This window comes from Anguilla rostrata, chromosome 3 (assembly GCF_018555375.3).
Source record: "Anguilla rostrata isolate EN2019 chromosome 3, ASM1855537v3, whole genome shotgun sequence".
Lineage (NCBI taxonomy): Eukaryota > Metazoa > Chordata > Actinopteri > Anguilliformes > Anguillidae > Anguilla > Anguilla rostrata.
In genome coordinates, this window is record NC_057935.1 from 55,141,690 (window position 1) to 55,166,483 (window position 24,794).

The 24,794-nt window shown below is 42.5% G+C and overlaps 1 protein-coding gene across 7 annotated transcripts in view; it reads right to left on the reverse strand.

The window, feature by feature from the left end:
• Nucleotides 1–24,794, reverse strand: part of LOC135251192 (teneurin-1-like) — a 361,745-nt gene that overhangs the window by 26,211 nt on the left and 310,740 nt on the right. For all 7 annotated transcript variants that reach the window (XM_064328374.1, XM_064328375.1, XM_064328368.1 and 4 more), the window contains 3 exons: nt 23,165–23,185; nt 20,072–20,304; nt 5,328–5,482 (listed from right to left, as the gene is read on the reverse strand). In XM_064328374.1, the coding sequence (XP_064184444.1) occupies nt 5,328–5,482; nt 20,072–20,304; nt 23,165–23,185 (409 nt within the window). The remainder of the gene's footprint in view (nt 1–5,327; nt 5,483–20,071; nt 20,305–23,164; nt 23,186–24,794) is intronic.

Below are 24,794 nucleotides of genomic sequence, written 5' to 3' on the forward strand. Positions count from 1 at the left end.
GGCCATGCTGGCTAAACAAAATAAATCAATAAATAAAGCCTGCCCAGCCCCTGGCTCCAGACCTTGCCAGAGGCAGTGCTGGCATCCGGCTTCTGACTGCAGAGAGGGGCGTCCCCCTGTCTTTTTAGGCCCCCTTTTAGGCAGGCGGGACCTGAGAGCGCCCCACAGCAAGCCGCAGCCTTAATAATGCATCAGTGTTTTGACAGGGCACAATGTGGAGTTTGGGAAGCCAGCGCCATCCTCTGATCCTCGCGCGACACACGTGTCAGCAGAGCCGAGCCTCATGGGAAATTCATGCGCGTGACCGTCTGAGCGTCCCTCGAGACCAGCCAAACACTGACCACCTTGTGTCCCCTTAAAACGGATACAATCCTCTGATATGACTGGACAAAAAAAGCACATCACCCACGGCCGGGTGTCCACGTTTGGAACTGCATATCAAAACACCTGCACAGCTTGAGCCGAAGTGGTACACGAGCTCCAGCGTGCTCACGCGGTATCCTTCCACGCAAGCTGAAAGCTAATGGGCCCCTTGCGATGGGCGCTCAGGCACAGAACTTCAACTTCACCCTTCACCCCCCCCAACCAAAATAAAATAAATAAATAAGTTATTGTTAGGTAATACTTCCCAATGGGGTCTTCAGTCATCTACCCTCCTCTTATTTGAAACACAAAGTGGAATAAATAGATTAGGCGGCAGGGCGGTTGTGCTCGAGGATGGTGCCTTCAGGGTGGAGGTGAGAGTGCCAGCAGGGATTGGAGATGCACTGGAGGAATTCACAACTGGCAAAATAAATTCTATTATAAAATGAGCGGTTTGCCGGAGATTACTCATGTAGCATCAGTTCTACCGGAATCTCTGAAAAGGTTGCCGCATGCCTATGACGCTGGTTATTATGGGTTAGGTTTATCGAAAGCTTCGGTGCTGTGCGTGGACAGCATGTTTGTGAATAGCAAGGAGGCTGGAATGACTAACAGTTTCTCTGAAATCTAGGGCATTTCTTCATGAATACAGTAATTTCCTCAAGTACAAGAGGCTATAGCTGGACCCCAACATAATGTCTAATTTTTATTTACAGTTAAAGTAAAAATATATATCGCTGGTTTACCACTGTTATTTTATATGTACTGCAACAAGTCAAAATGCTGTAGAAAATCCCTCACCAATCACACACGAGCATAACAGTCTTCAAGATTCAGAGTCAAATCGATCACTCTGCCAGAGTTTATATTTTTCACTGAAGGTACTTTATATTACAGATACCACACTTATAACAGAATGGCAGGACCACAAACACAAACGTTTCTAAGAAGTGTTGAGAGTCAAAATAGCTGAAGTCTGGCTACGCTCTGAGAACAGGCTCTGTACCGCTCAGAGAAAAATTCAGAGAGTAGATGTTACCAGCAAGGCACTGTGTCAGTGGTCGTTATGAGACCTTTCTGTTTCTTTTTTGCAGCAATGGTGGTCAGACTGCCTCAGATGTGGGTTAGAATGTTTCTCTCTCACTCACTCTCACTCTTACTCTCGCTCTCTCTCTCTCTCTCAGAGAGCATCAACAGGGGTCTCTCTCTGGAGGTCTCCTGCTTGCTCTGCAAGTGCCTCCTAACAGAGGTTAGGTTAGATGAGAAGTCACGCCATCAGGGCCACGCTGGGCGTAATGGTTCCAGGGCCTACAGTACACCGCAGTCTCTGCTGCCGCAGTCTTGGCTCTATCAGCGGAGAGGGTTTTCTTTCTCTCGTCCCAGAGGAAGAATATAAAGACCTAATAGTATCTGACAATCAGCAGAACCTGCATCAGGAATGCACGTTCTAAAATAAAAACCTGCAAGTGAATATAAAAATATGGGGCCCTATTTACATATGACTTTTTCAATACTCGTATTTACATTAAGACTCAAGTACTGCTATTAGCAATAATAATAATAATAATAATAATAATAACTCATCTGGATAATGAGTGACAGTCGTGCTGTGGCAGAACACGCACCACAAGTTTTAAACTCAAATATAACCGGGTACATACTGGATTTCCATCTTGAGAGAACCAGACTGGAAATTTTGCAGGAACACCAGGAAGCCCTCAACCATTCGAGACAAGTGTCTGTCAGATCTGTAACGGCAACAGTGTGTCAAGGCCTCTGTAAAATGTGTCATTCAAACTTGCTATGAGCGTATCCCTCAGGCAGAAGGCTCACTGAATACAGACTGACAGCAAACCAAATTCAGAACTTTTCATCAAAACATAGGCATGGACAATTTCCCACTGCTTTGATAGCATTCATCCATAATGGATGCGGGAAACCTTCACAGATCCGAGGACAGACCGATGTTTAGGCCAAATCTGTTTTTGTTGTTTGGCATAAGGAGCAGCCATTGCCCAGGATTTGTCTGTAGTTGGAAGCAACCCAGGGGATAAGTATCAGCATTCTGTATCACTTTCCAATTCTGGTCCCGGACTATGTGTGGTGAACAAAACCCCATAGGCTATCATTTAGAAGCCACAGTAGGTAGAAAAATCAACAGCAGTGACCTAGCTCTGCTGATCATCTTTTGATGATTCTTTTCACGGCTTTCGAAATGAGTCACATTTCCCCCCCCCCCCCAGATTTTTACACACATATTTTGCTCATTGACTCATTTCCATTTTGCTCTGTTTCCTGTTCAACGGTTAAGCATAGCCATCATAAAAAAATAGAATAAAACACCAAAAGAAAAACGTACATTTACTTTCCTTCCTCTCCATATGTTAGGAGACCAAACTGCTTTTATGATGTTCACAACCACTAATTGTGTGATTAGTCAGATGACTGCTCTCCCACAGCCAAAGGGGATGCCACAGGGTATCGATTGTAATCCAAGCTTAAACACCAGCTCAGCAGACGAACAGTGCAGTCAAAGCAAAAATAGCCCATGTGTCAAAACATTCAGAGAAGTGAAAGAAAAAACTGACAGAATTTTATGAGCCAGATGCTTCCAGAGAGAAACTGCGTTAGTTTCAAAGTGCACAAATTCCTTGAGGCTTTGAGAGTTTTAACCTCAACAAGTCAGACAGACTCGACTTGACAAAACTCAATTTCAGGATTTGACAAGAGCTGTTCTTCTGAACTTCTTAATTACCTGATTTGCACAAGAAAAATGGCAGAAATGGCACTGGGGAGTGCCTTGTTACTTGCATAAAGCAAAGTAAAACTGCTCAAACCCATTCTGTAGATACAGTAAGATACATCTCTTCACGTGGACATCTCTTCAAGTTTAAACCAAAGATTTTCAAGCAATAATAGAGGACATGGTTTAAAATGACCACGATTAAATTCTTTCACAAAGATTCAAAGATTTTAATGTCATGCAATTAAATTAAATTTCATTTGTTTTCAAATGAATTATTATGAATAGCCTTCTATATATATTATTACATACATTATTATGTTTTGTGCAGGTGAAACAAGTGCACTTACGTGTGTTGACCACTTTCCACAGATTAAACCAAAGATATTGCACAAGACTAGAAATATTCTACTTCCATATGCCAGTGGTTCTAATAAGCACACTGAATGCAGCACTGAATGCAACAGTGCGGGAAAATTGCTTGCAATCATTGTTAAGTGGCAATTGACTTATCAACATGGATGACAGGGGAGGTGTAACGTGATAATTGTTTAAAATGTGTGATCAAAGAAGGCTCTACTGACCTCATGATGAGAGAGCACTGAAAAGCAGGTGATAAAACTGCTAAGAAAAAAACTGTGACCTAGTTAAAAGCTCTTAAAAGTGTGTACGGCCCTGTTCAGACCTGGCATTAAAATGTGTCTTGGGTGATCACAAGTGGACAGCTCTAACTACAGGTGTGAACGCACCCAGGACGCATTGAGGACGCACTCAGATCCGATCACTCAGAGCACATTCGGAGGTGGTCTGGGACGCATATGGCCACATTCTTTTAGCAGCGTGGACACGAATGCGTCCTGGGCCACATTGAAGGACCGCCTCTCAACTGACGTCCTCTGCCTAAGCGGAAGTACATACTCATTCGCACGCCAACGGCGTCATATTAAAGTGCGAAACAACAAGAAGCCACACTGAATAACGAAATATACAAGACAAAGTTTCAAAAATGATACCATGTCATTTTACAGTCAATATCTGGGACTAAATATTGAATAAATATAAAACCTTACTGTTGGTTTTACGTGTAGAGATGTCCCTTTCGAGACAGAGCGGTCATATATTGTCTTGGACAATCCGTTTGTGAAATAAACGCGCATTTGTGATGCCTGGGTATCTTCCAAAATAGCTGTGCGTAATACCACACGTGTTGTTCACGGCGTTGTCGCCCTTTTTAGTACAGGCTGGCTTGATTGACAATTCATTTATTCAGTAGGTGAGAGTTTAAGCTTTCTAACGATATATAACATGTCTAATTCTGCTTTTGGAATAGCGTTTTATAGGTTAACGTAACCGAAAATATTCTTATCATCGCATTCACTTACGCATTCACTCTGTGGTAGCAGTAAAAGACGCTGCACCAGTGCACCTAAAGAAACGTTGTCAACGATTTTTTGTAATTTCTTGGAAAATACTATTATTATTGAGGACTTCTGGGCATAGCTAAGCCATATGTTTGCTGATAGACCTATCTGACATAGTTTTCTGGAGCAAAACAGAAGCGGATATAACTATCATTTTGGTTGGTTCTCAAATCGCGTAAGCTGGCTTTGTCCACTACGTTTGAAAATTTCGAAAAGCGCATAGAGACATATTACGAGTGCGTCAAACATCTTGAGCGATTTGGTTTGCCTGGAACACGCCAAGGCATAGACGCAGGTCTTTGCAAACTTCTTCTTCTTCTTTTAATTTCCGTCAGACAAGGCACAGGTATGCTGCCATAGTCTGTATAAAAATATACCGGTTAAAAACATATATATATACCGGTTGTTTTTAACCTCCCGCCGGTTAAAAACAACAATGCATTTGGTCTTTGCAAACGGAAATGTGTTTATTTGCATATTGAGCGGGGAAGTGAGATACAATCACAAGAAGTCAGTCGAGATGCATTCTGATGCCAGGTGTGAGCTGACATCCGTCTTGACTTAATCTAGACACAATCTGGGTACAAAGTACAGGTGTGAACAAGGCCTATATGTGTGTGTGTGTGTGTGCGTGTGAGAATGTGTTTGTCTGTGTGTGCATGTGTGTGTGTGTGTGCGTGTGTATGTGTGTGCGTGCGTGTGTGTGTGAGTGCGTGTGTGCGTGTGTACATGTGTGTGCGTGTGTGTGCGCTTGCATGCACGCGTGCATACGTGCCTAAATTAATAGGACGTGGTCTCACCTGGGTGATGTCCATGCGGGCATCACAGCTCAGCGGCTGAGTCGATGTCAACCCGTTGGAACCGATGATGGTTGTTATCACTCCTTTCTTGTCGATCCGCTTGATCATGGTTCCGTCAACAAAATAGACAAAGCCTCTCTTGTCTACGGCAATTCCTGTTGGGGGATACAAATGGGACAACAGACCTCAAACTCAAACACAACAGAAACACTTTACATGCATTACAATCAACCTCGGTTTGAATGTATTCATTCTTTATGCATTTCTCTGGCATAATTACAGTCTTCAGAGATCACACTACGGGTGTTTATAACAGCGCAGAAAGGAAGCTAAACCCTTGGGGCGGAGGGATGGGAGTAAGATACTATATCTGGAAAGGGGGAACAGAAGTGGAGCAGATTATCAGAGGAGATCTGCGCAGGCAGAGCGGCGCTCCCGCTCCTGCTGCTGTGGAGCAGGAGAGCAGCTCCCGTCATGGCCCTAATGATGAGAGAACAGGAGAGGAAGCAGAAGGCGCCGGCGTGCCTGAGCAAAGGTGAGAGTGCACGCAGTCACCACAGATGGGTGTTAAGCATCGCTTCGCCATCATTTCCATACTGAAAAAGAGCGCGGTGACTCAGGCCAGACGAGTTTCCAGACCAAACCCCTCCCCGCCCACGGCTCCCCTCTTTAAAAAAAAAAAAAGAAAAAAAAAACCGCAATAGGCTGTACGCGGACACTAAGTATCTTAGCGCTCGGACAGAGCCCAGCGCATAATTTAATTCTGTTTAATGTAATGTAATGTAACTTTCGGTTCGGAGCGAGCGGTGCACTGAACCGTCCCGCCCGGTCGCAATCACAAAGAGCCACTCAGATCGGCGCTGGGAGATTTCTAACGGTGGTCTGATCGAGCGTTGGCACGACCAGCAAAGTTAACTGGCCCTGAAGAGGTCAAGCTGACTGGAGTGAACCAACATTTTGCCCATTAAGTGAAACGGTCCATCGATGCGGTAACGATCCTTTGGCTGCCTTAACGCCACTGCTTTATCATTTTTATGGAACTCAATAATATGCTGTGCACTATGAGTGCAGATCCCGTTAATTAATAAATTATGCTATGTTGCTGGTTTGTTTTGCTCAGTCGGAAGAGAATGTTGGCTGAGATATTCAAATTATACTTAGCGCTGTTGGTGAGAGACATAGAGCTCATTAACACCCTCCCATGCCTGTGCCTGAGTGCCCTTTTTATGGATCACTAAAGGCAAAGCAATGTACCAGATTCATTAAAAATAAAATTAATAATGTACCCAGTAAGAAAGTTCCTATGCAGCATACGCACACACAGGCCTACAGTGTGGTGTCATTAAATGTCTCAATGTCTCAGCAACTGAACTGCAACTCCTAAACTATGCTCTAGGAAACACCCCGCTGGTAGATCCCACAGGTTAACCCCAGGGAGAGATCTAACAGTCTTACAGGGAGTTATTAATTGATACTGGTGTAATTGAAATACTAGTAGCCCGCATTTTTCAGTCAAACAAATGAACAGCAAATTGACATGTAAATTAAAAGAGTTCCGCATGTCAATGGAGACATACCGCGTATGAGAGTCCCCGTAAATTTCCCAAAAGTACTAAGTGCACTGCATTGAATTCTTTGAATTATTCACAGAGTAAAACCACTTAAGGTTTAAAGTGCATTTTGTACTGGAGGCTTCTCTTCACGGGCAGAGGCGTTATCGGGTGCCCCTTTATACGACTGCATCAAGCGTCAAATGGATTTTGACTTTCCCCTGCAGCGATAGCAGCGAGAGTTTCTGCAGCGCTAACGAGTTCTGGGAGCTGAGGTCACAGACAGGGAGATTGATGGCAAGACAGGGTCACCCTGTGCCCTTCCGTAGGACAGGTAGACCGTTTTGTGCAACCTCCTGGCCCTTTTCATCATCCTGCCAAGAGGGATGGATGAAGCCAGGCTTCTCCTTCATCCCTAACCCCCCGGGGGCATCTTCCTGTCTGCCAGCCCACAGCCTCCCAAAAGCCCCTAAACTCTGCACCCCACCCTCCATTCTCCTCGCCTGACTGTACACACCCTGACAGACCTGCCTCTGTCCTCAATTTAACTTCTATGACAAGAAACCTCTGTTGAGTCACAGTGACAGTGCTGCTGGGTGCAATATCACAACACACGTACTTCTGTTAACATATGCAGCATACGACAGAGGTAGCAACAAAGAGTCAATTGTGTTTCTTTGAATGAGACTTCATAATATAAAGACAAACCATTTATTACAGATCTCAAAAAACAAATCATGATGGATATTAGTAATGGTTTCCTCCCCCTACAGAACTACCCGAGACACTAATTACCTTATAATTAGTCAAAAGTAATGCGATGGAATTTCCATTTCAAGGCACACGGACGGCTTTCAAAGGCGCTAAAGTGACTTCATGCATATCCACTCGGTTTTACTATGAAGTGCAAACAAAACCGCGAGCAGAAAGCTAAAAACCACGAAGGCGCGTCGACAGCCGTGGCCAGGGAGGACCCCCGCCATTTTAACGCTGCGATGTTCCGAGCACTTGGGGGGCTTTTTCTGGGTCGCTTCTGCTTTGGCGAGCGCCCTGCATTTCTCACGTCTTATGAAACTCAAGCAGGGTGCTCCGAGGAAAATGCAAATGAAGGTACAGTTCAAGGTGGTGGACTGCTTATACTCATTTTGCTTGTTAATAAACCAGAGGCAAAATAATTTCATTTCGATGTTATGATGTGTGCCTTGAGGGGGAGTAACGAGTGAAAAAGGTCCTTGGACAAATGTGTCTGCGCCTTTTAGTCTATCTTTTTATTCTTTTGAAGTGGGCAGGGCACCTATGACTAATTGCATTTGTTTGCTTCCTGAGGGACAGTGTTAATATTGTAACCCTGCTAACCCAGAGCCTTGGCTCTCTGAGAGAACGATCAGGCTTGGCAGTGAAAAAAAAGCAAAAATTCACAGTTCTTCATAATAAAAATTTCTGAAATTGAAGCCACATTTTGGAATTATACGGCATGACATCCCCAGCTATTCGCTATGCACCTTTGTCAGCAGACTCCATATTTGAAGCGCAAATGAACTCTCTTTCACCTCATCAGCAGTTGCCACATCTGTGGACATCATGCTCGCTGCATGATAATTTTCTCACGTTAAAACAAAGCTTATATTCATGCTCAAACTAATATAATCAAGTTTCTCGTCATTACATGATTTTCTCTGGAGCTCTTAGTGAAATTCTAATGGGATGTTGCATATGTTGCCTGAATTTACTCTCTCAGAATTCACTGCTTCACCAGCTAACTGCCTTGAAGAAGCTTACTGTTGTAACATTGGATAAAATCACAAAACTATATGGATCGGAAATGTTTACAACCTCCTTCAGCAGATTCTGGGATGATGGTACCAAATGGCGATAAAAATCAGTGCTCAGTTTTTTCCTCAGTAGTGAACTGACATACAAATGTATTATTTTGCATATTAAGACAGTGAAAAATAAAAAGAAAATACATTTCTTAATGTGCTCTACAAAAACGGCATGCTTCACAGGCAGTCTTATAAAAAAAACTATATAAAAATATATACCATTAAGCTTCAGGGGAAAGCAAACTCGCACGCATTTAAAAAATCAAACAGCACAACTTGTCACTGAAGAAATATAAAATACTTAGTAACATTAAAATGGATTTTACACAGACACTTCAGAATGGACAGTCTGAGTGCTTATAAGCTCAAGCTGAATATTACCAATCAGTGTCCTTTTCTGGGCAAACATTGATTCATTTCAATGCAAAACAAGCAAACCAAATACAAGATGAAACACAGACACAGAATGAAAATGCTTCTGTTCTTCTTGTTATTTTTTTAACAATACAAGCTACAGTTCCTGGCTGTGGACCATACCTGACTGTGTGAGGGTGCTAAATTGTATGGGCCCCTGTACATATACATGTGGAATTACTGCAGCCTCTGCACCAGAACGGTGCGTGTTCTCTGTACATTTTCCAGCCCCAGTTTCTCCTATCCAACTGGTCAAAATGGCAACAACAGTATTTCTCCAGGCTTTGCGGTGCCATTCAACCTTCAACTGTGGAAATAATTATCTGTTTACTTGTACATGTGCAACCCACCGCAGCTAGCGGCTTAAAGCTCAACGACGGTAGAAAGGGGGCTTTGGAGGCGGCGTGCTTCCTCTCTGGTTGCGTTTCTACTATGCTGAGTTTTGGTTCATGTCAACCCACAACACAAATGAGAAAAAATGTCAAATGCGAAGAGTGAAACCCACTGACGGTAGAGAAACAATTTGAAATCACAGTATTCACTCATGCTTTCAAATTTATTCACTGAATTTTTGCTCTAAAGAAGCACACACACACGTGCACGCGCGCACACACAAGAACACACACACACGTACACACACACTCGCACGCACAGCACACATGTATATCAACCCAAATTACACAATTATAAAATGCACTGATTTGGACAATGCCTTCAAAACAGTTTGCAGTAATTTTGCTTTCAGGGAGATGGCAATGCATGTATTTTCTCTCACTGAGCTTAAAAAAAAAAAAAACTCATCCTAGCCTGTTACCATAAAACCACTGCCTGCAATTTGAAAACAGCCCAGCCATTACCATACTGCCACCATCTGCCCACATCAATATATTAAGCAGTAAAAAATAATATACTACTAACTACTTCAAGCAAATTTAAAGTACCTTAAATAAACCTCCCGAATCTATGTTCTCATGTCAACTGCCAGGGTTGTGCAGAACACACTGACTAAAATAGACTTTAATTGCTGCTTTATTAAGAAAAACTCAGTGAAACTCACCAAATAACGTCAAAGCCATATAAGCTTTTTTACACGACACAAAAAGTTGGACTTTGTTTAGCTGTATATGTATATGTATAATATACAAATATACAGACACAGCTATACACCGTATGTACATAAATGTATTTATATTGTCCAGACAACTACGTTCTACCTTGAAATCTGTTGACTTCATTATCCACATGCAATGCGGGTGCCCATAATATCACAAAAAATCTAATCTCACAGAGCAATCTATCATAAATCTAGGTTAGGGTCAATCAATATTCATCTACATCTATTGTGGTAAGACACTGCATACTGATTCTTCTAATCAAGGTGAATCTCAGAATGCCATATTAAACACATTTATATGTGTTCCCCTGCATCTTGTCTGACAAAACTGAAGACCCTGGAGATGGTGTGGTGCAGTACAATCCGCCAGCTCATTGTTTTTATTGCGATCACATTTCAGACATTAACCCCAATGACAGAGGATGCCAGCGGGGGCCCTGCGGAAGTCTAACTAAGAGCACCAGAACTCACCGAAGAAATTACAGGCATGACATGTGCATGTAAATTCTGATTACTGTAGCAAAGATAGAACCATAACTCCATCCATCCCACTCATGGATTTGTTTACCTGTATTCCCTCTGGAAATTTCAGGAGGGTTCTGCTCTTTGATACCAAGGGAGTTTCCCTCCCCTTGTAAATTATGGATCAAACATAAAATGCCATTTGATGATGGTGATGAAGATCATTAGATTTATGAAAATAAAGGAATTTCCCTAAACCTAGTAATTAGTTGCTGAAAATTAAAAAAAACATGAGAAATGCAATAATACACAGAAATAATGACAGTTAGGATGGGATTACGGAGTAATGGTGCAAGTATGCAAACTCTACAGTCTACAGTCCATTAAGAGGCAGTAAGCTATCAATCATAACTTTATAGGGCACACCACAGTCAGAGTAGCACACTCTTTGCAAGTCTTACTGCTTCACAGAAAATGACTTTTATGGAGCCCCCCCGAAGCACCCTAGAGGAAAAAAAAATATTGAAACGTGGATATCCATACTCTCGGTTTTGCAATCCGGACTCTCGGTTTCGCAGTCCGTTCACACAGTTTTTGAGTGAGGGTTTGAAATGTTAAATCCATTTGTAGGCTGAATAAAGGGTTCATTGCAGGAACGTCAGACATGGAAGCATTATAGCTACAACTGACACTCGAGGAAATGGGATAAATATTAAAGTGATATGGAACAAGAACATGTGCAAGCCTAATCATGAAAATTGGCAAGGATAGGGATTTGATGCTAGGCATGACTCAAAGTGGAGATCCCGGTGAACCACCTAGCCTTGGATGTATTCATATAGGCTACCATGGGTTTGAGTGCCGTAGCTATCACTTTTATAAAACAGTGTCTGTAAATATTTTAAAATAATTCACTACAGAAAAACAACACAACAATTTAAAAAATGTTTTAATAGATTGCCCTTCTGCTGAATTCATTAAGTTATTAAGCAACAATAATTCCTTGTTTGGATCTAATGTTGCTTTAACTGGCTACATACAACTAGGTCTTTAGCAATTCAATTTAACATCGCTAGCTCCTATTATAAAACTGTGCGTACAGATTACTAAATCGAACATGGATTTCCTTGTTGGGATATATATTTTTTTCACCTAGGGTGCCAAAACGTGCAAAAGGATTACTAAACTGAATTCACGGATTTCCATGCTGGAATTTTTTTTCTCCACCAAGGGTGCCAACCCGCGTGCAAAGATTACAAAAACGAAGGATACAGATTACAGATACAGAAATATTTTTTTTCACCTATGGTGCATAGGAGGGCTCCATAGACTTTAAAATAAACACACCTCAGAAAAAGAATAAGTGTTAAAATTAAATAGATTCAAAAGTATTATTACAGCAAACAATGTACAAGATGCTCCTCAAATTCTGACCAGCATATGTTCCTTTTAGAAGCGTCAAAATGGATCGAACTTCAAAAAAAAAAAAAAAAAACTTTTGAAATTCCAAATCTTAGTGCATCTTCAAAAATATCAAAGTAAAATGTATAATTCAGGAAGAAGACATGAATCTTCGTACATCAAAGTACATGTCCATGGGCATTGCTTTCATCTTAATGCACATCCTAAAGAAAGACTAAAAGAAAGCCGGAGCAAAGTAAGATTTTTGGGCTACAATAATAGAGAAAAAATAGCATCCAGTTAACTGAATCTGACAGTGCATACTTGTGGCTATGCTGCCAACTGTTCAGTCAACGGAGAGATGAGCCGATGGACATTTGGAAGAGATCCCCTTTCAGGGCAAGGGCAGCAGTTCAACTATTTCATTTGCTCCCGTTTTTCCTCTTCTCCCAAATGAACAGAGAACACTCTGCTGAACCGCTCACAGAAAGTCCACTTCATCAATGGCCCACAACCAACACCCCTCAACACGAGCTCCTCCAAAACAAACAAATATAACACTATGCTCCTGTTACCACAGCAAGGCAAACCAACCCAGTTAAGTTAATGGAGTGGACACACTGAGCTATATTTTAGAGGCCGCTGTCTATTTCAATTATCAGAGACATCAGGTGGGACGTCAAGACTGTGGCAGTTCCCCCCATGGGGACCAGAATGAATTGACATGATGGATACACCTGCTGCTGACATAACAAGACTAACCTAAGGGAAGAAATAAATAAATAAAATAAAAAAATCTGAACTCAGAAGACATGCTTGACTTGACCTCACCTGTCACCTCTCTATTTCTTGACATTGTAAAGCTATGGTGTACATCCTGATTATTATTGAGTTTCAGACTTCGCCGATATGAAAAAAGACAAAAGAAGGTACAAAAGAAGTGAATAATCATTTCCGTGATACAACTAGCAAAGTGAAGCCTGACTGAATTTTTAAATCCTCATAAGTCAGAGAAAAGATATCAAATTATTCAAGTTGACACTGTCATTATTTCAATTTCATGCTGAAGGCAATTTAAACAAAAGAGTAGAATTTTTAAAGATGGCTGTAGCTTCAGGATATGTAAACATATGCTTAGAGAATGGTGACACTTCAAAAGCCAAAGATAAAGATAGATTTAAGAAATGGAAGTTACACATTGCCTATAAATATATACTTATAAGACCTTCGTGACATTTAACAAGAGCTTAGGAGCCAAAGCAACATATTGTAGATTCAGCCTTAAAATATGCACACTAATAAGAACAGGCTAATTGGGCAGTGTCAAATTAATGTGCTTAGAAGGTTCCAAAAGCTATTCAGCTCAAAGAAGAAAGGGCTGTATAAATGCAAATTGAAGGGGAAAAATGAAGAGGGAGTGGGGGATGATTAGCATATCATTTGCATACTTGCTGAATCATACAGTTACAAGGTTGCATTGGCGATGCTTTAGTAGCACCTTCAGTATCTTTGAGGTTGACTAACCTTTAGATATTTAATATCCACAAATTCTGACTCCACAATAATGAACTTTAGCAAAGATCTGTGGAAGGTGCTATTGACTCTGGCTGAAAATAAAAACAATGAATGACAAAATGTTAAAAACTAGTGCTTAAAAAACATCCGTGGTGTCAAAAATATCCAATAACTTCCCCAGGGAATGCTGTCTCTCAGCGATTGACATATTTGTAGATAAAGTTCTTGTTTCTCATAGGACAGAAGACCACCAGGGCATAACACTAACATCTTCAATAATATTTAACACATAAAGTCTTCAGCATGTTCCTAGCCATAAAAAAGTATGATATAAAATCACCAGTCACCGTTTCATCCCGTTCACACGCACATTTTATCTCACCAACGTCTTATCATTAAAGCAATATTATCAGATAAACATCTTTTTCAAGCATGAATGATTCTTCTTCTTGCTACAACATTCTGTCAGTTCTTGGGCAAGCTAGGGATTAGACAAACCTCTCCGCCACTTTCCTCACAGCAGGAGGACACAACACAACATCCACATTTAATATTGCATTCATCTATGCTGACAGGTGCTAATGAGAAAGTAATCACAATTACTGCCCCCCCCACCAAACCACCCCAAATACCCCCCCACCCCGGCCAAAAAAAAGTTTCTCATTGGTGCTCCAATTCAAACACACTGCACTGAGGAAGCTATTCAGTCACATCTCTCCACTAGACACCGGGCTCAGGGAAGACACTTTTGTAATATTTTCTGTTATGAAATGTCAGCCATCAAGGAGAGGCTGCAGTGGGACGTGGGGGCGGCTGCGGCGGGGAGGGTATTCAAATGGGGTCAGCGGAAGCCTGTCACCGCGGCTGTACTTATCCTCCCTCCCAGGCCCGTCCCGCCGGGGCCATGGCTGGACGCGCGTCGCCGGGGCGATTACCTGGAAACAATGCAATAAACGTTTAATATATTCCTCCTCGGCAGGGCGGAGACGGCTCCCCGCCCCGCCCCCCCCCCCCCCAACCCCCCGGAGTCCCGGCTGTCTGGGCCAGCCTCGGTGCGACCCGTGACAGCCTGCTGTCAGGTCTCCTCCGGTGCATACATCAAAGCCTCCTGCTTAACGCCTCGTTAATCGGCACTGCTCCGATTCTAAAGCGGGCCCCGATTAAGTCCTCAAACGCTAAACGCCATATAGAAGCCACCCTCACATAACAGGCAAATAGTCAGCAACATCCATTTGGTTTCATTAAGAGATGGTGCAAAGATGGTATTGAAAAATGTAGCCTACAGTATGTTCTTAAAAACTGTCTAAGGTTCAGTCAAGGACTTGAGCTCTGCACAAGCATTCACAGATGCTCTTCCCAGGCAAGCAAAAAAAACGTATCTAATGCATAAAATGCACAGATCTAAACATGAGGTTGTGTAACGACAGAGAAGACTAAGAGGAAATGACAAGAATCCATTCTGACATTTTGTCTGGCTTAGGAACTCTGGCTCCAAAAGAGGAAATATACAGCATGTCCGTGGATTTACCCATGCAAAAGCAACCAAAACAAAATCCGTAGTACGCAATCTATAAATAAAATCAAACCTTCTTCTCAGCCAAAATAAACACAAACACAAAATTTTTTCTCGAAAGAAACTGGGAAAGGAGGCTGGATTGAGAAGAGCATTCGTCTTTCACTCTAAAACCCTCCGCCGTCAATCAGCGTGACTGACAGACAGATAAAGGGAGCCTGACGACTGCTGTGACAGTGACGGAATGGCGCCTAAGAACCTGCCAAGATTCTTAATTGATTCATCGCTTGACTTAGTGCAGAGCGAACCAAGGTCTTCCTTCATAATTCAGCCTCTGCGTTTGACTGTATTGTGAGCTGAAGAGCAAGAGAGAGGGAGAAAAAGAGAGAGAGAGAGAAAGAGAGAGATGGAGAGAGAGAGAGAGAGAGAGAGAGAATAAAAACAGTAGAATAACACAAAGTTTTACATTCTCTGATTCAGGGTCATGGATCAGAAATAAAGGCTGAGTGAAAAATAACTCATCTATTTTTGGGGATCACATGATCCTATGGAACATGTGAAAACCCCAGGGACTCACTCACATGCCCTCTCTATAGAACCATACAGTATATGCTAAAAAATAATGTTGGCCAGTTCATAGAAGTCTGCCTCTTATCAGACCCCCATAGTAAAACAGACTGTTTACTGTGCTGACAGGGTGTCAGCAGGTGTGCTGAGACAGTACTCAGTTGCAAAACATCTAACTGGATCAGCTTTATGTGAACTTCTGGCTTTCCATAATACAAAGTAATCATTTTGTATTGCTGGACAACCAACGTCATAGGGAACAAATTGGTGTCTTTGGTGGGTGTGTGCTGACCAAAGATCTTGCTACCTATGGGTCAGCACCCAGCCAGATACAAAGGTTAACCCAGTGTGATATGCTTACAGAGATAGTGCAAGCGGGATCATTGATCTGTACCATTTTGTCATGATTGTGTCTTTATTTGACGACTTGGTGTTCTGCTTTTATCTTTTGGGTATATAAGGGGAAGCGTGGAATGGTTCAAGGAGACTCGTCAACATGGCCTCCTTTGCATGTGCATATAGCCATTCCAAACACACTTCTGCACCATTGTCATCATTAACATACTGTACAACACATTGCATTCACTTTAACATGGCATTCCTCTTTGATTCTTACCACTGCACACTTAGCAGTTCTAAAATACACACAGAACTCAGGATGAAAAAGCTCCCATACTAGTTTCTGGAGTGGGCTCTTTTCCCAAATTGATTTCGGCTCAATGATTAAGGTTTTCATGGATTACAACGTTAACCAGGTAAACCAGTCTGCTATTTCTCAATCAATATTAGAAAGTGAGATATTCTATAGGTATAGTCCAGGTCATTAGCATCACCAATTGCTTGATTACACCAAATGCTGTACACATTTCAAATATATCATTTTTGTATTATACACCCTAAAGGGACATTTTTGGTTTGATCTGGTCAACAAAGAAGTTTCATTTTAACTTGAACTGTCAGAAATGTAAAAAAAAAAATGCAGAGGAAGGTGGCAAACTTTCCTTCTCCAGATAGAAGCATAACCCACAATGGCTTACTGTCCTATTACAAATGGTGTACCACAAATCTCAACTGTGTTACGTTGTCTGAATACTGAGTGAATCAAAAATGGCCCCCGACAGTGGAATGTGAACCATAGTACAGTGCAGGAGGGGATTCACACATTTGTGCCCATACAAAACACTTTTAAAGAGGGACTGCGGCTCTCCCCAGCCTTGGAGCAGAGGGTATAAAAGGTGACAAAAGCAGTTTATTTTCTGCATACAGTATGTGGCCTTTGAGACTAACCAAAGACCATAAAACACAGCCCGGAGGCAACCAGAAGAGGAATGAGGAAGAGCCCGAGCTCCGCGCGGGCGACAGTGATTAACCGCGGTCGAAACACCGGCGTCTAGGAGGCCATTATAAATATTTCTGATGTTATGAGGAGACTGCGGTGCGGCCGGGCAGGCGAGAGGGCGAATGGAGCCTCTGTGCGAAGGTGGTCTAAGCTCTGCTTCACCTGTTCCAATTTAAACCGGCTCTGCACCGGCTGGGGCTCAGGCTGACCGAGCAAAAAATCCGTCAACTCACCCGACGCTCGTTACATCCTGAGCACAAGGTACGTATCTTCCTTATTTAGATCAGACACACATGTTACAAATGTTGGGTGGGGCTATTTATGATTAGTTTCATTAATGAATAATGGACCCTTCTGTGCATAATACCCATAATACTCAATATATAAAATAGTCAAATGGTACAACAACAATAGCCTTCCAATAATGCAGACAATCTGATACTCAGGCTGCTGTGCTGCAGTGCTGTTCAGCAGCAATATAGTATCAACATCTAAGGGCACCACACAGAATGCCTCTGTGCATTCACTTGGTTCTATTTTCTTTTTTATTAATTTTTTAAGTAAGATATAAATGTGAGGGATTTCATTTGTCCTTAACATTCAATTAACACAATTCTTCCATCTCCCATACCCCCACCCTCTCAGCATTTGAAACGCCACCTGAAATGACCCCCCACCGCCCCACCCCCCTTCCCCACGCACACACGTGTACACACACACACACACACACACACATATACAGAAATACCACTCTCTTTCAGAATATTTCTCTAAACCCTGCCACATCAGTTTTGCCAGTGTAATGGCACGAGTCAGTGATAGGGCTTTCTGGGGAAGAGAAACCGAAGGCCTGTACAGAGCAGGCCGACGCAGCGGCTGTGTGCCGTCCCCCGATAAAGGCATTAGTCTGCCACCTCGGGGGCCATGGGACGCCGACATTATGGGCATGGCAGTGAGCGGCCCAGTGTGGGTGCTCGCTAAGCTGATCCCAGTTCGGCAGGAGATAAGGGGGGGGGGGGGGCACCACCACCACCACCACCTCGCGCACACAAACAACAAACACTAATATCTCCTGGCACCCGGAATCAGGAATCTGCCTTGACTGGAACCAGCAGCAGGCTGATAAATCCCAGCTTGGGTTATCTGTGCACATTGTTCCGTACCTCATTTGGCTTCTGTGCACATTAGCTGCAGAGACATGGCGCACAATCATTTTCGCCCGCTCCTCTCCAGAAAGAAAAAAATAAATGCGCCTTTGAACTTCAAAGACAGTGTGATTTGAGGACAGTAAATACGCACAGCGTGCCATACTACGTGGACCAGGCCTGGACACAAGCCAAATATAGAGACTGACAGCAGACAAGTCTGAGGCATTCAAAGATTTTCCACTGATGCATTGGGAACTACAGTAGGAGAACGCCAGGATTATTTATTCTACGCAATTAGAAATGTGTTAATTCATTGGGGAAAGGAAAAAAAAAGCCATAAGAGAGGAATACACACAAACACACACACACACACAAACACAAACGCACACACACACAAACACAAAGGCACATGCACATATAAATCTAGTCCCCACTGAGAATGTTCTGTTGTCTTTAATTATAAGAATGCAAAGACCACAAATTAATCTGGAGACTAATACAGTCGGATGCAACGTGACAGAGACAGAATTTTAAGCAACGTATTATTATTAACGGGGGAAGTCAGGTGTCATTGAACACCAATCTGCAGAGAGAAAGAGAAACAGAGAGAGAGAGAGACAGAGAGAAAGAGAAGCACACTACAGCACTACAGCGCCCATTACTGTACAGTGCCCAAGCGGAAATCAAGTAAATTTAAAAATAAACAGCATATGCTGCAGCGTTTGATTTGATTCATCTTCAGGAATGGTTACACGGGGCGAATTTTGATGTTCCACATTTGCCGGGCGCGGAACCAAATGAGAGAGGCGTGAAGCCTGTTTTTCTTAGGGGATTGACATCTATGATATGAATGGGTTTTAAAGCAGCTGGCGACTAAGCGATAAGCCTTACATTTATCTCTCCCAAAGCCTTTTTCTCTCATCGCAATGTCACCAGCTCGTGAAGAGCCGCAGTGTCCGTGACTGCAAGGGCAAGATCGACGCACTCGGGTCTCCAAGATTGATTGCTTTCCCGCTGGTGGGCGCTGGACGTGAATACTTTCGATGGGATACGGATGACGGAACGCCCAGGGCGTGGAGAAAAGTTTTTACCTTGAGCCACTAATCTAGGTCCACAACCAAGGGACAAGCTTACGGTCAGCTGCCTGCCAGTGAAATATCATTCATCAAGTAACCTTGGATATGGAAGTGAAGTCTAGAGGGGGGCATCCTCAAACCTGTGATATGGGTGTAACATATAAAGTTATCGCTTTCCACAGTCCCCCACAGGGGAGGCAGAGAAAATGGGAGATGGATAGCTAGCATCCGATGAACAAAGTTGCATTTAGAATTTGATATAAAAAAACAATCTTTCATTTGAAATACATTAAAAAAATAATAAATCAAATATAAATAGCATGTTCTGCCACATTCTGTGACTTAAAAAGAGCAAATGTTGTGCCCTCTCACTGCTGGCAGTCAGACTGATCTGTTCCAGTTCACTGCCCAGCCCTGCCTCATAATAAAAACACAACCAACTGCAGCTAGAATTTTTGCCATCCTTGTTTTGGTCATAATGAGGAGAGTCAAAGGGTAGGATTCATTTCAACATCTTTGGGTCCACTTTCCCCCTTCACTGGACCTGCTCTCCCCCACATCATTGCCATCTGCACTGGGCAAAGCACTTGCTTTACATTGACACTTACGCTCATTCATGATGCAGATACATATGATAACAGCAATTCACAGCATACGGCACACATCGATGTTTGTGGTGAACACCAGCACCAATATATATCAAAATCAAAACAGAACATCATGCCAAAATAAATATACTGAGAGGCATAAGGGTCAGCTTGTTTAGAGTGGCTTTCTTGTCAGGAATAAGGTGCTGTGCCCCGCTGATCGCTGGAGTCTTACCTCTGGGGTTGTTGAGCAGGGCCTCCGACGCCTTCCCTCCGTCCCCGCAGTGATCCTGGTCGAAGGGCAGGCACTGCTCCCCGGTCCCTGCCACCACCTCCACGTTCTTGGCCAGCTCTTTGGACTCGGTGATGGTGCGCAGCCGGTACACCTTCCTGCTGCTGGTGTCCGAGAGGTACAGGGTTTCGGAGACCGGGTCCATAGCCAGGTAGTACTTATGGGCCGGGCTAGTGCTACAGAGAGAAGGGCGGGTCTGTCAGCCAGGGGGCATTCTTTTTTGTTTGTGAACAATTATTTGCCATGGGGGCATTCTAACTTCATTTCTCAGCATGACATATTATAAGAATAGCGATGCAGATATGCATTGCTATACAACGCCTGAGTCACTGTGGTGAATATCAGCTACTTAGCATAGAATGCTGATCTAGCAGAGCTGCTGAAGTGGTAGAGAAAATGCAGACAGAACTCGCTAGAACAGGCATAAAGTATTCCATGAATGTGAGGGAAGGATAAGCACAAACGTTTTGGCACAAGCCATGTTCAGCGTGCAAAAAAATAATGAAAAGGCCCGACCACACAACCAGCGCCTAAATGGATCAACCATATATCATGATATCAACATTATGCTAGCGAGTGCTCTCTGTTTTTCTGCCATTTATAGTTTGAGTGATCCTGCACACAGTAACTATTCAATGGGTTTGAGGGGAGCATGTTCATTTTCTACTGACTCTAGAGTTGCTGAAGCCAGAAGGTTATTATCCTAAGGCCATCCTTACACGATGGTTTCAATGTGTTTTGTTGTGAATATAGCCTTGGCAAAAGAACACATTTTTCTGTAGTGTGGAAATATATCTGGTGACAACATGTTCCACACCATTTTGGCTGCATATTTGTACATTTGTACAATTTTTCATTTATTTTGCTTGACAAGCTTGATAATTATCCGTACAATCCACTGGCAAGGGATCCCATAATTCTCTTAACTAAACTGTAGCTTTCTCTTTCATGTTTGAAGGTAGAAAAAAATCTGTTTAATAATTTTACATTATAGGCTACAATTATATATTGGAAAGAGATAAACCCCATTGTTATCTGCATATCACACTGCATTCAAATGCAATGAAACTATCACATGCCTAGAGGTCCAACGCTCTATTTTTGCAGGCCTGCCATCGATGTGTTAAACATTCCCACATCTCTCACGTGCTACCACTGAATTTGACATGGGTACAGTATCAGAAGGCAAAGCAAATCCAACAAAACATGTTTCTCTTTCCCCTATAGAAATCAGTCTTTTGTCAGATCTACAGGCCACAACTAATAAAAAATAAATAAATCATCTAAAGACACAAAAAAATAAAAGTGGGCTCTGTGTCAGTCAATAATAGAAAAGCAACACTGTGACAAAATTACCCTAATAAAACCATTTTGTTTTAAATGGGAAAAATTACATGCAACCCAAAAGACTGGAAAAGTTCACAACTTCAATTCTAAGGACATCAATGCTGTGCATTACTGACATACCTTTCTTTGCCCTAAAAGATATATTCCCTGGGATGTGTATCAAACTTTACTGACATGAAAAAAGCAATGCAAAAGCAATGCAAATCAGCTGCATATTCATTAGACTTCATTTTTATACCGTTTTGAATGCGTACTTTCCCATACATAGTACACCACTGTCATTCCTTTTAATATAGGCACCTATCGATGCACCAGGTTATTGGCCCCAGAAGCACACAGAAAATGGGGGAGGTTGGGGTGGAAGGCATAATAATAAACTGAGAAATACCAATAAATATCTTGATGTCTGAGTGTCTGTGTAAGGGCCTATCTAAAACTACTGCGAACAAACATTTGGAGACCTGCTGATTTATTGCCAAATTATTATTACAAGATAGGCTTCCCTATCGTAATGGAAAACCTGCCACATAGAAAATTCCTTCATAATTCAAATTTGATCTTTTTTTTTGTCCTTGCTGTCTAAAAGTAACTTCAAAAGCAACCCCCCATACCAAATAATTATTGGTATGCAGAGAACAAACCCATTTCACCCGTCCTTCATTTATCATCAAGAATTGTTTTAAAACTGTACAATGCTACATTTTGCTCCACATAAAGTAGAACGAAAAGAGAGCTTTTGAGAGCTCTGCAATGATAAATTATTAGTTTGTTTTACTCGGTTGGAATACATTAACAGTTCCAAACGGGACTGAACATCTGCAGGGAGGCAGGAGAAATGGGGCAGAGAGAAAGATTTCAAAGGAAAAGACCCAGATTCCACGCGGCCCATCTCAGCGCTCAGAGAGACTGGCCTGCGGGCCTAGCTTAGGCGCTTTGCCCCGCCCAAACAGAGCGCTCGTGACCCGGGGCCAACTCTGCCCCACGTAACCGTCCAGCTTAAGAACTCTTATGTCTCCACGACATCATCGCATTTCATATTTCCACCATGTTTCAGCACAAAAGCAGCATCTCTTTCAATCTTCGGCAAAACAAAACAATGGTGAAAAACTGCTAGTAACAGAAGCGTTGCCTCGCTTGTCTATGAATTTAATTAAATATGGATGTACTGTACCAACCCCCCCAATCCCCACACACTCACACACCCACACACACATTCACACACACACAAAAGCACATCCTATATAAAACATTTCACGAAATGCCCAGACCGAACTGAATCCATTTTGGGGCCACATTATCGTGTTACAACTATAGGTTGGAGGTCTGTCTCCTCAGGCCTGTGGTGATATCTAACCCTTCACCATGGGATACTCCTCCTATAAACACACATGAAAGCAGGCGCTCGCCCATGACAAGAGATTGGCCAGACAGACCCTCTGGCGTTTCTTCAGAAAGACAGAATCATTCTTAATCCTCACCACTGTCAAATCTCAGTCAATGCTCTGTGATATTGAATGAATCCCCTCTCCTTCCAAGGTCTACCACATAACAGAATGAGAGGCTACCCTGCAGCGTGCAATGTAAACAGGAAGCCAATGACAGCAGTTGCACAGGGTCAGATTTCTAAAAATACTACTAAGTGCAATGGAACAAAGCTCTGCAATACACTCATTAAAAAACATACTGTACCTGTGTCTTATGTCACGGTTCCTAATGGTGTCCCATTGAGACAGAAATGGAGAAGCCGGCATGCGGAGTGGGGTTACAGAGAAAGAAAAGACACAATTAAGTTCCCATTCAAAAAAGAAAAAAAATCACTTTTTCTCATATCACATAAGCACATTATTTCTGCTGCCACATGATACTTTCCTACTCTGCAATAAAAGCCCCTGATTAACTCTTTGAAACAAAGCAAAAAGCATAAAAGACAAAAAAAAGAAAGTTTCCGTGCAACTTCCTGTTACTTATTTATATCCCATGTGTCGCCGTAATCTCGGAACAAGTTTTTCTTTTTTTTTTCCCGGAGTTCGAGAGTTGGAGAGTGGGAGTTCTGGCAGGCTCTCAGAGGAAATCTGCCTGATAGTGCCCCCGAAGGAGAAGAGTGAGAGGCGGCGCATCAATCAGAGGAAAGAGAGACGGGCTCCCGAGGAATCTTTGAGATGGCACTCGGTGATGGTGCTCGAGGGTTGCAGGTAAGAGGCTTCCCACGAGGGCCCGAGGTAAATCGCATGAGAGACTCAAACCGAGCGCTTGTCACGTATTGTAATTAGCGCATAATAGCGCTTCTCCTCGGAGAACACATCTCACAAGCTAACCAGCTCTTACTGTGTACCATCGGTTTTCCGCCTACTTTTCAAACTTAAAGCCCAGAGAGGAGAATAAATAATGAATTACAAGACTGTAAAAGAGTCATTGTGATCGATACAAAATCTCAGCCCGGATAAACGCAGGACTCAGGGCTCAGGGCTCGACATTCCCACTGGCCTGCATGTCGGCCATCTTCTGATCCCATCAGGCCGGTTAATTGACCTTTTCAAGGGCCCAAATGGGCCAGTAGCTTCCAAAATTCCAAAACAGAAAAAGACTAGCTTCACTTAACCATCCCACAACGAATGGTGGATTGAGACATTCTTTTTCAAGTTTTCCTTGGCAAATGCTGCTACCAAGCAACAGTAAAATGGAGGGATCTGTGCGCCTGATGTTTCATGATTAAGTGATATTTCATGTTTCAGGTAGAAGTGAACATTCGGTTTCCAGATGGAAGCCTCCAGGTCCAATAAAAGTTGCATGGGGTTTTGTGGGTTATATTTTTAACTTTATTTGGTTGTGGTGGGTTGGCTATAAGAATCCTGAAAAGAACATTTCAAAGAAAGCACTTCTCAGGTTAGCCTATTTATTACGCGGTACAAAAGCCAATCAACCATTTTTTTTGCGGATCATATGCTGTCCAATTTGACTTTGACATAAATCCTCTAAGCAGGTAAAATGCATACTTTGTAATTACTGTTCGCTGTATTTGTTCTTTATTATAATGTTGATTCCTGTATTTATATTTGGTAATTGTCTATGGCCATTCTTATACTGCACTGTGGGCCCAGGTATACTGTATTCCATTATTTTTTCAACACCCATCTGTTGAATGAGTATAAAACCTACATGAACAATCTTTTCATTTTACTTTTATGACGGAAGTAACAATTACAGCTACATGCATTAATTGGATTAATTATCTCCTCCCAAGCTAATTTAGCATCACTACTTTTGGCGAACGGCTTGAGATCCCATAGATTCTTCCGTGACAATTCTGCACTAGGCAGTC